This window comes from Staurois parvus, unplaced genomic scaffold (assembly GCF_062004578.1).
Source record: "Staurois parvus isolate SC_StPar_1 unplaced genomic scaffold, SC_StPar_1.0 ptg000025l, whole genome shotgun sequence".
In the NCBI taxonomy this organism is placed as follows: Eukaryota; Metazoa; Chordata; class Amphibia; order Anura; family Ranidae; genus Staurois; species Staurois parvus.
The window spans coordinates 18,121,873-18,137,353 of record NW_028317821.1 but is presented as its reverse complement, the minus strand read 5'-3'; the positions used below and the strand labels follow the sequence as shown (position 1 = coordinate 18,137,353).

The window sequence follows — 15,481 nt, the reverse complement described above, 5'->3', positions numbered from 1 at the left end:
ACCCTTCATTCACTGCATTGTTGAGCAGCGTATTCTGCTGTGCTTCCCAGTCCAGCCCAACATTGCAGTGCGATTCGGCCCACTGCGTTGCATTGTGAATGGGACACATAGGAAACAGTTGATTTCTGTGTGTCCCTCCAGTGACAGATGTTTTACCATGATGCGGCAGGGGCGTATCTACCATGAGGCAAACAAGACATTTGCCTAGGGTGGCAATTTTTAGGGGTGTGGCATCGCCTCAACCCCCCCCCCCCGGAAGAGGGGACCTGGTGAGCAGCGGAGGACAGAGCCATGCAGGGCTGCCATCAGAGGGGTACCACCAGTACTTCTGTAGGTGGCCTGGACAGCAGAAGGATCGGTGTGGTGGGGGAGAGCAGTTGCAGAAGGATGCACTGTGTATCTTTCCCTCCAGCAGCTGAAAGCCGGTTTGAGGTTTCTCCCCTTCTCCCTCCAGTCGGCTTTCTGCTGCTGAAGGAAGAGACAGACATGGCCGGATGGAGGGGGTGCCCTGGTGTTCCTGAGTGGCCGCTCTCCGCTGAGCTCCTTTCCCCGCCCGCACTCAAAGCTAGGACCAGGGGAAAGCTTGGAGCAGGGAGAGAAGTAACTGTGGAGGTGAGCTGTGTTGTGTTCTCTGGGCTCTCCCTCCTGTCGTCCATGCATCATGGATAGATCGTATAGGACTGCACACACACAGTATAATTACTACCATCCCCTGCCCACATTTCCTACGGAGATCAGCAGTCCTTGGAGGAGGTGGTGATCATACTGTGTGTGTGTGTATGTGTGTATGTGTGTGCGCGCACGCAGTCCCATCCAATATGAGAGGGGGAGGGGAGAGAGAGAGAGAAAGAGGGAAGAGAGAGAAAGAGGGAAGAGAGAGAAAGAGGGAAGAGAGAGAAAGAGGGAAGTGAGAGGAAGAGAGAGGGAAGAGAGAGGGGGAGAGAGAGTGGTGGGGGGGAGATAGAGGGAAGAGAGAGGGGGGGGAGAGGGAAGAGAGAGAGAAGGGGGAGAGAGAGAAGGGGGAGGGAGAGAAGGGGGGGAGAGAGAAGGGGGGGAGAGAGAAGGGGGAGAGAGAGGGGGAAGAGGGGGGGTTGGATACAGAGGGGGAGAGAGGGGTTGGATAGAGAAGGGGAGATAGAGAGGGGGGGGAGAAAGAGAGAGGGAGGGAGAGATTGGGGGAAAGAGAGAAAAAGAGGGAAGAGAGAGAAGAGAAAGAGAGGGAAGAGAGAGAAGAGAAAGAGAGGGAAGAGAGAGAAAGAGAGAGAGGGGAGGAAAGAGAAAGATAGATAGGGGGGGGGGGGGAGAAAGAGGAAAGAGAGAGAGAGGGGAGAGGGAAGAAAGACAAATAGAGAGAGAGAGAGGAGAGAAAGAGAGGGGAAAGAGAGGGGAAAGGGGGGGGGGGAGAAAAAGAGAGAGGAGAGAAAGAGAGGGAAAGAGAGGAGAGAAAGAGAGAGAAGCAAAAGAGATGGACAGAGAGAGAGAGAAAGAGAGCAAGCATCATATATACAAACACACACTTATTGAACTCTCCCGCTCTCTCATGGGGGGGGGGGGGGCACAAATTTTTTTTGCCTAGGGCAGCACAAAATCTAAATACACCTCTGCGATGCAGTAAAATGTCTGTCACCACATATAGTGTGAATTTGCCCTAAAATCTGAATGTACAGTCTCCTTTAGATCTACCAGTAACTATGCAAGGGACTGTCTACATGGATACTAATTGATTGGATATTATTGGATGGGTCTCTACGTTACATAGTTTTGGTAAATTTATTAATGAATGTACAAAGATTATATGGTCAGACTGTAAACTGTATGGTGAGCTTAAAGCTAACCACACCCTCAACAACCACCTTTAGATATACCAATAAATTGAAAGAGTAGCAGAAAGGGAAAATCCAAATCCTTGCATGAGTAGACAGGCATTTAGAAACATGGAACACCCACTATATGGAACAATAAAAGTTGTAACTTTTTGGAACAGGGTACATCACAATATAATATAATTTGTATTTTTCTTGTTCCTTATTGCCTTAATGTCTTTCAGGTTTGTTATGTTCTTATCTGATGATTATCTGCCTGAGCACCATTTACTGCAAATGTGTGCCAACTGTCTATGTTTTTTTCTTAGCCACTATTCAGTGGAAGGGTCTGGCTTGCATAGCTGAGCCAGAAAGTAAAACAAAATCAACACCCATGATAATATAGCAAAGTCTCCTTCTCTCCCGCTATGTAGACTGTGGTGTTAATCAGCATGGTACAATGAATGGGGTATGTACAGTCACAGCTTTTCAAGGGGTCACTGCACCATACACTAATACAAATACTAATAAAACTTTATTGCTAAAGCATTTTTGGTATGTGGTATGCCTATTCTATATATTTAAAATTACTGGACCGTACATTGGTCACTAACTGGCAATATTTAGTGATGAACACACCAAATCAGTTTAAAAGACTGTCTTGCTTTTCAACAGATTGGATTTCTTCTTTCATCTTTTAGAAACGATAAAGCCTTCATAGCAATCATTTGTCATCCTCCATCTCTGTATAGAAAAAAAAAATATGCAGATGGCCACGGGGGTACATATTGGACCACCTAAGTTTGGAAAGAGCAACAGTCTTGTACAAGTTATCATTTCCTATATGGAACAAAGTTAGAAAGAACGTATGATCTATGTTAGCTAATCTGTCTCTGCTCCTTGCTTTGATGAAACATCAAATCTTCTTAAATTCAAGACGGCTCAAGCCTAGTAAAGTTTTGGCACAAGAAACAAGCTTCAAGAAATTATTTTCATCAGCTGAAACTGTGGGCCACAAGCAAGAAATAACCTGCTGCTGACTGAAGCCTGATGTTATCTCTACCAATCCCAGGATTTCATTCTCTATAAAGCAGCTGACAGTGGTTTTATTAGGGATTTCTTATGGTTACTGGTCTGTTCTGAATAAGTGAAATTTTATATTATCTGCTAAACATGGAAATGCATTCACCCTTTAAACTGCGAGTTAGGCAGACTGTAATAATCATTTGAATTGCGTGTTGTCCATGCAAAGCGATTTGTTGTCAATTCCCTATTCCCTTTTCTAGGCTTCATGAAGGCCTGCTGTGGCTGTGAGGCTCATATTGTATGATTATTCAGCACATGTACATTATCCAAGAGCTTTGGGCATGGAACAGGGAAGAATATTAAACACACGATCGTGGCTTTAGGGCACCATTTGTAGAATCTAAAATATGCGCAGGGAAATGTAAGGACAAAGTCACTGGATATAAAACCCGGTATCTGAATCCCAAAGAAGTTCTTCTTTGTGAAAAAAATGTGTTTTGGAAGTACAGGTATAAATTATGTAATGAAGTGATTTTCTGAAAGCATCATACGTTTCAAGCACTACTTCAAGGCCTTTAAAATGCATATTGAATCAAGGTACCAAGTAAAGCACAATCCCTCTAAGGCTTCATGCACACAGGGCTTTTTTTGCTGCCACTTTAAGGATCCATGTACACTGCAGCTGATAAACTGACGTTTAGGAGCTTTTCTGCGTTTTTTTCAGCAGCCCCTGAACTCTCCCTAATGTTTTCCTATGTGTTCATGTACACTATGTCGTTTACAGGCAGTTGAGTTTACAGTCGTTTTTTTGAACGCACCAAACTTGTGTTCAGGAGTAGATTTTATCAGCGTGTCAAACGCTTGTAAATGTGGCTAACCACATTTATAAGCGTTTGCGTTTAGAAGTGTTTTTTAACTGTTCCATGTCCAGATGCTGTCCAGAGCCTTTTTTCATGATCAGAAATGCAAGCAAAGTGTATTCCATGTATTCAAATGGACCTAGCACACCAGCGCAGTCAGTTCCAGGTTTTGCGTGAAGGAAAAGATGGTAGAACGTGCTGCATTATGCTCATGATGGGATCCATAGTGAATACAACCAGAAAAGACAGGTCATCTCAACACATACTGCTCTCTCTGCTTGTGCTCTCTCTATTTCTCTCAAAATGTCTGAAATAGTTAATTTTTTACTGTTTTTCAGTGCATTCTGGGCATTTTGGAAGGTCTCCTGAGGTTATCTTAAACAATGCTTCTAAACGCAAACGTGCATTAACCGCGGTATGCAAACGCGGCTAAACAGACATTTTTTAACCTACGTTTTCCAGCAGTCAGTTTCCATCGTTCAGAAAAGTTTTACATGAATCCTTAGGGGTGTCAGGCATTTTTTTTACTGCTTCCAAACAGCCCTCTAAGTTATCCTATGTGTCCATGCACACATAGACTTTTAGAAGCTTTTAGTAGCAGTAGCACTTAGTAATAGGAAAAAAAACCCCCAGGGCCAGTGCGTCCAGGAGCAGCAGCGTTTTGGCAGAAAAAAACGCTTGAAGCAGTTAAACTTGGCACATTTAGTGCTTGAGCATTCATTCATTTCAATGCCAAGAATACATTATCATTCTGGCCAATATACGGAATTAATGCCCAAGCACTTGACGCTTGTAAATGTGCCTGAGCCCAGGTTCACACTGATGCGGGGTGGCACATCACATGCGATTTGCACAGGAACTGCACCGCTTTCCCGTGCAAATCACATGCGATTTCTGTCCGGTGCAATTCGAGCCATACATTTTGTATGTCTCAAATTGTACCGCATCTGCACCAAAAATATGCAGGACCCTTTTTTGTCTGCACCAGAATCGGATCGCATGGGTGTCCACCCCCCTTGCGATCCGATTCTGCACAGCGCACTGTGTTTTACGAACTGATTTCAGGGTGTCCTTAACTTAAAATACACACTCGCAGCGGTTCGTATGAACGGGGTGCGATTATGATGCGGTGCGGCAATTGCACAGAAACCGATGTGAATTCTGCACCGCATCAGTGTGAACCTCGGCTGAACGTTTGTACAACCATTAGATACTTTTACAAGTGTCAGATGTTTTTTCTGCAAAAACGCTGCTGCCAGGAGGACAGCTTCTAGGAGAGTTTTTTTAACGCCCTGTGTGCATGAGGCCTATTAATAAAAGAAACAAAAAAACATACCTGCAACCATGAATATACACTTTATTGTGGCAACCTGTTGTTAGAAAATTATCCAGTAAACGACTGTTGTTTCTTAGAAGAACCACTAATACACGCATGCTTACTTTCTAGAAGAGAGTCAGTGACCTGTAGTGCTGTACTTATTGGGCTAGGGCTATACTGGTGACACCACTTTTTTTTTTTACCCATGAAATGAGGATGTGTTCTTGCACTAGCATACTCAATAAAAAAAGGAACATTTTTACATCTATCGGTTTCCAGGTTAATGGTAAAATGAAATACTAAATTCAGTGTGGAGGTGGCCATTGGAATATTTAACAACATTGTCCTTTGAGCTTTTACAGCTTTTAAAAGGCACAAAAGCTGCTGATTACGTGGTGACAATGGTAACTAAGTAAAAGTGATTTCTTTCTTTACCATTTCACTTTGTGCTCCAGTTTCATGGTTTAGCTTCAGGTTCACTTTCCAATTTCCTTTTTTGATTTATATATTCTGTGTGTGTAATATAGATACCCACTATATTGCCAAAAGTATTGGGACACCCCTCCAAATCATTGGATTCAAGTGTTCCAATCACCTCCATGGTCACAGGTGTATTAAATCAAGCACCTAGGCATGCAGACTGCTTCTACAAACATTTCTGAAAGAATGGGTCACTCTCAGGAGCTCAGTGAATTCAAGCATAGTAGTCATAGATTGCCACCTGTGCAATAAGTCCATCCATGAAATTTCCTTTACCAAATTAAAAAAGAAAAAAGCGCCACTTACAAAAAACACCAAAATGTCAGCAGCATATCCCACCCAAAATAAATTTTGGCAACAATAATCCTAATTAAAAGGTATGCGCTAATAACATACTTATACAAAAGTGTATATCATCATCCAAAAAACATTAGTGTTTTAAATAAATAATTATAGTGTCCAAACATAAATTAGTGTCCAAAATATATATATATATCTTCAGTGACCTGAACCAATTGTGAAAAATCCACCACCAAAGGAGATTAAATGAACTCACCAGAGCTAATGGCTGGTCAGATTATAAACCAGCAACAGCGCTTGTGCTCTGGGAGCAATGAACCCGATGTCCAAATAGATATGGTGATGTTTCAGATACTTCCAGATAATAATAATCACAGACAAACAACTTTGCAGCCCAAGCTCTTATGATGAACTTCTCCACTCTTTCTCATACCTCCATGAGAGCATGCAGTACACTCAGGGACAAAAAAGAGAACATAATGGTGCAATACGTTTTTTTCATTTATCTCTTTAATAAAAAAGGTATAAGGAAACTCACAAACAAGGTGTCCAACAGACACCAGCTTCAATCGCAAAAAAGGGTTGAGATACAGTTAACGCTCACCGCGGATCTCTCCCATACAGCACAGACCAGCAAGGCTCTCTAACATCCACATCAAATAGGCTACGCCCAACCAGTTTCGTCACACCGACATCATCAAGGGGCGGTACAGATGACCCTTGATGTACCGCCCCTTGATGACGTCGGTGTGATGAAACCGGTTGGGCGTAGCCTACTCGATGTGGACGTTAGAGAGCCTTGCTGTTCTGTGCTGTATGGGAGAGATCCGCGGTGAGCGTTAACTGTATCTCAACCCTTTTTTGCGATTGAAGCTGGTGTCTGTTGGACACCTTGTTTGTGAGTTTCCTTATACCTTTTTTATTAAAGAGATAAATGAAAAAAACGTATTGCACCATTATGTTCTCTTTTTTGTCCCTGAGTGTACTGCATGCTCTCATGGAGGTATGAGAAAGAGTGGAGAAGTTCATCATAAGAGCTTGGACTGCAAAGTTGTTTGTCTGTGATTATTATTATCCGGAAGTGTCTGAAACATCACCATATCTATTTGGACATCGGGTTCATTGCTCCCAGAGCACAAGCGCTGTTGCTGGTTTATAATCTGACCAGCCATTAGCTCTGGTGAGTTCACTTAATCTCCTTTGGTGGTGGATTTTTCACAATTGGTTCAAGTCACTGAAGATATATATATATATATATATATATATATATTTTTTTTGGACACTAATTTATGTTTGCACACTATAATTATTTATTTAAAACACTAATGTTTTTTGGATGATGATATACACTTTTGTATAAGTTTGTTATTAGCGCATACCTTTTAATTAGGATCATGAAATTTCCTTGCTGCTAAATATTCCACAGTCAACTGTTAGTGGTATTATAACAAAGTGGAAGCAACTGGGAACAACAGCAACTCAGCCATGAAGTGGTAGGCCACGTAAAATGACAGAGCAGGGTCAGCGCATGCATGAAGAGCACAGTGTGCAGAAGTTGCCAAGTGTCTGCAGAATCAACAGTTAAAGACCTCCAAACTTCGTGTGGCCTTCAGATTAGCACAACAACAGTGCGTAGAGAGCTTCATGGAAAGCAAGGCAAAGTGTTGGATGCAGTGGTGTAACTGGACTATAGAGCAGTGGAGACGTGTTCTCTGGAGTAACCAATCACACATCCCTGTCTGCCAATCCGATGGGCGTGTCTGGGTTTGGTAGTTGCCAGGAGTACAGTTCTTGCCTGACTGCATTGTACCAAAAGTAAAGTTTGGTGGAGGGGGGATTATGGTGTGGGATCGATTTTCAGGGGTTGGGCTTGGCTCCTTAGTTCCAGTGAAGGGAACTCTTAAGGTGTCAGCATACCAAGACATTTTGGACAATTTCATGCTCCCAACTTTGTGGGAACAGTTTGGAGATGGCCCCTTCCTGTTCCAACATGACTGCACACCAGTGCACAAAGCAAAGTCCATAAAGACATGGATGAGTGAGTTTGGGGTGGAGGAACTTGAATGGCCTGCACAGAGTCCTGACCTCAACCTGACATAACACCTTTGGGATGAATTAGAGCGAAGGCTACGAGCCAGGCCTTCTCGTCTGACATCAGTGCCTGACCTCACAAATGTGCTTCTAGAAGAATGGTCAAACATTCCCATAGACACACTCCTAAACCTTGTGGACAGCCTTCCCAGAAGAATTGAAGCTGTTATACATGCAAAGGGTGGGCCAACTCAATATTGAACCCTATTCACTAAGGCTGGGATGACATTAAAGTTCATGTGCGTGCAAAGGAAGACGTCCCAATACTTTTGAAAATATAGTGCGTGTGTGTATATATATATATATATATATATATATATATATATATATATATATATATATATATAAAAATTTTTCCTTTTCTTTTATATTTAGTGTTGCAACATGCCTAGCTAAGTTCTTATAGGCACACACTTTCAGAACAATTGTCACACCACAACATTATACAGAATATAAATATATATATTTTTTAAAATAACTTAAGGAAACTACAAATTAGCAAAACAGTAATAGATGAGTTTAGGGTTATGACTCATTAAACCTGTACCACTGTTATTAGTTTTGAACAGAAAAAAAACCCTCCAACATGCAGGTTCCAAAATCACAGCTTGCATAGTACAGTGTAAACCAAATATAATGTATGATCATTTGTGATCCTTGAAACAGCATTGCCACCTGCTGGCCATCTTTAAAAATGCACTCTACACTAGAAATGATGAAGTCACCCTACACACATAAGGGACACCTTTACTTAAATAAGTACCTTCAATCCTGATTTTTTTTTTCTTAGGAAAACACTAAATAATGGTTGCCATGCTGATCCACTGGCTTTAGTACTTTCTGAGATGAACTCAGCAATGGCAACGTCTTATTTCTTTCAGTATAAGCTTCCTCTAAAATACACGTTTTAAACCTAGTAAAAAGTCTAATAAATCTCATGTAATGCTATACATTGTCAAAAGCCCAGATTCATTTGTTTCACTTATCACAACAATATAAGATTGCATATACTGAACTACAACTAATAGTCTGATCAGTAGGGGATTGGTAAACAGATCCTCCGCTGAATAGCAGCAGAACAGAAAGGATGGCACTTTTGTGACATCCTTGTCTGTTCAATTTTTTGTTGTACATAAAATTTGGAGTTTTCTGGACCCATGTTAGATCTATGGGTGGCTGGATGTATACAGACTTATGTCCATTTATAACAGACTACTTCAGATCTGTCATATTTAGTTCCAAAAAAATGGCAAAGGAGGCATACAAAAGGAGAAAACAAGGACAGCTGGATGGTTAAAGTAAGAACTTGCACACTTAGCAGCGTTTGTGCACTGAGGCACCAAAAAAACAGAAAAATAACACTTGGGGCGATGAGAGAGCATACATTGACATCGACAGACTGTACAAGCTTTTTTTTTTTTTTTTTTTTGTTAAATGTTTGACATGAAAAAAAAAAGGAGTGCAAGAAAAATTTGCATTTAACCCTTTCACTAAGTGCTCTAGAGGAGGAGGGAGAGGGCAATAAGCAGCACAGAAAAAAGATGGCTGTTGTGTGCCCTTGAGGAGAAGGAAAAGTGGGCATGAGCAGCACAGAAAAAAAATGTGGCTACTTTGTACTCTTTTGGGCAGGAATGGGAGGAAAAGGACGCATGAGTAAAAATTGTGTTTTCTGTGCCCTCGAAGAGGAGGTTAAATAAAGTGTGCATTAGCTGCCATGCACACTTAAATAGGAGGAAAAGGGTGGATTTAGCAGCATTATGAAAGAGAAGTGTGTACTATGAACCCTTGGGAAGGAGATGTGTGCTTTTTGCTGCCAGCTTGTCTCATTGTGGTCCTGCTTACACTGAGCTCTTTGGTGCAGTGTTGTGTATTTATATGTGGTACCCAAATGGCTGCTACTGCCTTTTACCATGGCTGATACACTGCAGGCAGATGCTGCAGACTGCAATGGTGCTGTTGGCAGCAGATATGTGAAAAAAAGGCCCACACTGCACAACTCGATTAGTTACATATTGAAGTGCTTCTGTACTGTCTTGATGCAAGTCAATTTCTACCAAACACATTCCTGAAGACTATAGTTTGAATTTTTTTGTGATAATTGGGAATACAGGGATGGGAGGAGGTTTGCAAAATGTAGGGTTGTGGTTTTAAAATGCATGGACAATGCCATGTGATACAGCGAAAAAATAACTCTACAAGCTAGACTATTAAACCATTGTGTCATTGGTTAATTTACTTACATGCAGTTCAGCATAAAATATTTTTTTTGGTTAGATCTGTTATGGCAGCTACTTCTACTGGTCAATTCAGGCCTATTCTTTGCATAACAAAATCAGGTTTTGCATGTAAAACCTTTTTTAGATGGAAATGAATCAAATTGGGCGCTGCTGCTGTATTTAAGCCAAGCCAGAATGTAAATATATGAAAAAAAAATTAACTGCACATGCAAAAAAATGGATGCCAGAATAGGGTGTTGCCAACACTGTCCATGAAAATCCTACTGTCGCGTAACCCCACAAACCAGCACATACAAACTAAAGATATCTCCCAAGCATAAAATTCGAAGCAATGGTGTTCTTTCCATGTTGCCCTCAAAGTCATATTAAAATGAGGGCCCTCTCCTTGCTGTATGGTATTTTTAAGACATTGTTTCCATTGGAAGATGCCCCCCCATGGCAATGTCCATCTCCCAATGCTATTTGTTTGACAATTTCTTACGTTAAGCCTTAAATAGAGCTGGATTTGATTCCCTCCCCCTACCCCCCAAGACTTCAATGATATTAGGGCTTATGTTTGCAATTTTTGCACTGTACCATGTGTATGAGAAATGCCCCATGAACCAAACCCATACACAGTCGCTCAACCCTAGTGATTAGGATGCAGATCCACAATGTCTCCAGAACTCCATTAAAGTAAGCTGGGTGGTGATAAATAACTATTTGCCAAAGCACAAAATTAAGTTCAATGCCATAGTCAAACACAAACTGAACAATTAAAAAAACAAAACAAAAAAAACAACTCAAAATATATTTGTCAGTATGTCTGACATCATGCACTCAGTTTGCTTAAAATATAAGCTCAGCTTTACAAAAAAAATAACACTGTGCTGTCTCAAATAGTTATATCAGCATAATTTTAACCACTTTCCCACCACCCTATAGCAGAAATACTGCTACAGGGCAGCAGGGCTGTGCAAAATCAAGTATATACGAGATTTTGCATTTCTGGGTAGGGGGCGCGCGCCCTGCCTGCGCTGCCATTGGCGGCCTCAGCTGTCGATTACCGGGTCCCGGCCAATGATTCTCCGCTGGCACCTGGTGATCGCCGAGTATCACTGACGGGAGAGAGACCTGTATGTAAACATTACAGATCTCTCCCCTGTCAGCTCCTGCACATTGCTTTGTATTGCTCTGCATAGCAGCAATACAAAGTAATGTGCAGACGCAGTAAAGCACACACACAGCACACTGTAAAACAGCACACAGTTAACCCTTTGATCACCCTAGATGTTACCCCCTTCCTGCCCAGTGTCATTAGTACAGTGTCAGTGCTTTTTATTAGCACTGATCACTGTATTAGTGTCACTGAGGATGTCAGCGACAGTTAGTCAGCTCCACCCCCAGTGTTAGAATGCCGGCCACAGTCCTGCAATAAGTCGCTGATCGCCACCATTACTAGTATTAAAAAAGAAAATAAATAAAAAATTCCAGTATATATACCACCATTTGTAGATGCTATAACTTTCACATAAACCAATTAATTTACACATATTGGGATTTTTTTTTAGCAAAGACATGTAGCAGAGTACGTTGGCCTAAATTTATAACGCAATCTGATTTTGTTTAATAGTAAATATTCAAAAATATTGTTTTTTTTCTCAAAATTGGAGATATTTTTTGTTTATAGTGCAAAAAATAAAAAAACGCAGAGGTGATCAAATACCACCGAAAGAGAGCTCCATTTGTTGGAATAAAAGGACATAAATTTCATTTGGGTGCAGTGTTGCATGACTGCACAATTGTCAGTTAAAGTGACGAAGCACCGTATCGCAAAAAATGGCCAGGAAGGGGGGGGGGGTAAATCCTCTGGAGGGCAAGTGGTTAAACAATGAAGTCAATAACAAAATATAGAAGAGACGTCTTAAAAGCCTCCTAATGTTTAGCAACCAGGCTTCAGTTTTTATCAGTAATGAGCTGTTAGAACAGTGAATGATAGTCTCTGATTGATGTAGGTCAGTGAACTTTACAAGTAACTTTATAGTCTAAACCTCAATGAGTTTTCAAAGCTTGCATTTGAAACTTTTTCAATTATCCAGCAAAATGATATCGCTTTACTTTTTATAGTTATCTGTATTATGGATATGGAGATCTATGAACAGAAACCTATATACTCAGTTTTAAATGTTCTTACCATTTCCTTAAAGGCATTTTCAAGTGCTCCGACGATCAGACTCTCATGTTGAACCTTTTTCTCTGTGAAGAAGCGTGTTGGAGGTGTGCTTGGTGAGCCTGGTGCACCGGCGGCCCCGCGTAATGAGGCAGCTCTGGTCAGAGTCCTGCTATTACTGGACGTGGTTTCTGGATCCTCTCCTAGACATGTAGGAGGTAAAACTGCTGAGTTCTTTAGGATTTCTACAATGTCCTGTAGCTGATCTGTGATGTGGTGATGCAGAAGCTTTGATGCTACAACAGCTGCTCCAGCACCTGCATGTCCATCAAACAGGGCCCAATATTGAAAGGTTATTCCATCCGCTTCCTGAAAAGAAACAAGCGCAATAAATGAGTAGATAGGCATTAAAGAAGTTCTTGACTCTACTCCTGTAGCTGCTGACTTTTAATAACAGGACACTTATCTGTCCAGGGATCCAGCGCCATCCTCACCTAGTTTCTGTGGTTGGGGGAATTTCCAAGATGGCACTGATGTACGTTGTACTTGCGCGTGATGTCACTTCTGCTCCAATGGGATCGCGCATGCGTGAGAGTGCCGCATTTGCATTCACATCCCGCATTTAGCGTCACGCACTGGTGGGACGGCAGGGGTTTTTAATCCCCACATGCGGCAGTGTACTTGCTGCGACTTTCCTGCTCAGGTGAATGGTAGCTTGTCAGTTTGGCACTACACTATACATTGGTGAGACTTCGGCTAATTTAGTTGGCAATTGAGATTGGTTTGTTACGGTATGGTGGGTGACCCTGGTTTTCACCTTGTTGCATCTCTTTTCTTTCACTTTCCATATGGGAGTGCAGGGAATTTCTTTTCCCTTCCGAGTGCCTTTATCTGTTTGGATTGAAAATGTTGCTCCTTATGTGTACTGATTGGGCGTATGGATTCCAACGTATTTTCTATGGTCATTTATAGTTTTCATTGGGATTAAGCACTGGGATAGGTATCTGATATTAAGCTTGGTCCTACTTTCATACAATACATGTTTTTGAGTATCTCTATTAATGTGTGGTTTATATGCGATTATTTTAGGTTATTCCACATATTAAGGGGGTTTTTCCGCTCCTGTGGCCATCTAATGCCCAATTTGAACCAGGAGCCAGTGGGTGTGGGATCTGATTTGATCTACCTTTGCCTTCTTGTTAGTTTTTGCTTAACAATATCTGGCATGTTCACCTAGCCCTGCGTAAGATATACCCTCCAAGTGACTTCTGAATTATTTGTTGTAAATTTTACATAGAACATGTACAAATATATGTGCTGATTGTCCCTTTATATGTATATACATTTTATATTATTACTTATTGACAAATGCGGTTTTCTCTTTGTAGTGACATGTTGCAGTATTCATAAGTCTCCTGAAGAAGCCAGAAGTCTGGCAAAAGATGTAGAGCTGAATGTGATTGTAACCGCTTGGATATGTTATGGTGGTTTTATTTGTTTCCTATCTGGAAATGTTTTAATGTCTTACAGTAAAATTACTAATTTTAAGTGCAAGTGTTTTTGGCATCCTAGAAAATTCCCATTCCTCTTTTTCTATATATGATATCGTTTCTATGGGGATGTGGTGCCTGTGGTTCTCTGACTCCTGGGTAGTTCTTGCACTCACCTGGGCTAGTTCTTCACTAGCCTTCGGGATTACAGTGTCAGCATCTTAACTGTGGGCAGCTGGCTGTGCTGCTTGCAGCTTCACATCCTGCTGCCCAATGTACCAGATGAGCTGCACATTGTGAATGGTCCCCACAGTCTTCTGGGACCTGTGTCATGTTCCAGAAGACTGTGGGGGGAAAAAAACTTCCATTTGGATCACCTAGGTGATCCGAGCAGAAGTGGGAGCAGATACCTGTCAAAACTGCGTAGCAGCTCCCCCCAAACAAATTACATGCCAAATGTGGCGGGGGGGGGGGCAGAGAGGTGAAGTTTCACTTTAAGTTATAAAAGCCAGCCTAATTCTCACATTTATTGCCTACGGAAAGCACTTACCACCTACAATTGCACGTACGAAAACAGAGGAGGGGTACAATGATCAAGAAAGCCTCTACATAATATGTTACTTCTAGTACCACAACAGTGTGGTAATGGCATAATTGCAGGCTGTCTTTTTATCTTGAACCACTTTTAGTGCCATATTCTTTACTGTAATTAATGTACTATCCATTGTACAACTTTCTCTTCCATGTCAGAACCAGTTCTGCAAAGCTTATGTTTTGAGTCCAACCTCTTTGCTACTGGACAGAGAAAGAAAAAGCAGCAGACTCATAAGCGTGTCTATTACTTTGCTTTTTCCTCCTATTAACACGTCCCTTGCTAGCACATGAACACTACAGAACAGCTGATTGGCTCCATGTGCTGCTTCTCCCTCTTCTAGTCTAAGCTCTGTTGCACATTGACTGCAAGACGCTAATGCCAGGTCAAATTAAAGTACTTAAACTGTTTGTCTTTAACAAAATGTAATTAATAATGTATTAATTAAAACAGAGCTAAAAATAATTAATTCCCCCAATAGGACTTTCAAGGCACTATTACCACAACTTATTATAAGAACTTTTTAAGATTTTTATTGTTGTACAAAAACAAGTATCTTAAGTATTTAAATCCATACGACTTTACGTCAATGTTAAAAAGTTTTTATAATAAGTTCTAGTGAATAGTGCCTTGAAAATCCTATTGGGAGAATATAGTCTTAAATTATGTATTAGGGACGTGGTACTTAGAGTACACCCACCTTAAATTATTAATTAAAACAGAGTTTCATTAATTTGTGTCTTTTATATCTATCTGGAATTTACCTGTAAAGACTCTACCCCAAATGGAGCGTATGCCTGCAGTACAGGCAAAGAATACTAAAAGTATGGTGGTGGAAGATCAACAGGTGGCAACAAAATGTATTTATGTACTTCTTTTTTTGCGTTTAAAGCACAATGGTTTATCTGTATAATGTTCATCCATAATTCTTAGAACTGAGTAACCCAGAAATATTCTATTATAAAATCAGAAAACATAATAAAAGGGTGCTCAGTTCTAACATTTTAGCTAATCACTATGAACAAAATGATCCTATCTCAATTTCCTGTGTTATGGGTTTGTCATATTGCTGCATGCTTCAACAGCTAAAAAAAAATGCCATTTCATCTATGTTCTTTATCAGTTAATTTGTTTTT

The 15,481-nt window shown here is 40.9% G+C and overlaps 1 protein-coding gene across 1 annotated transcript in view; it reads right to left on the bottom strand.

Annotated features, from left to right (window-relative positions):
* PPM1H (protein phosphatase, Mg2+/Mn2+ dependent 1H) overlaps positions 1-15,481 on the bottom strand; it is a 251,683-nt gene that overhangs the window by 92,606 nt on the left and 143,596 nt on the right. The window contains exon 3 of the mRNA XM_089652100.1: positions 12,288-12,632. Coding sequence (XP_089508226.1) covers positions 12,288-12,632 — 345 coding nt within the window. The remainder of the gene's footprint in view (positions 1-12,287; positions 12,633-15,481) is intronic.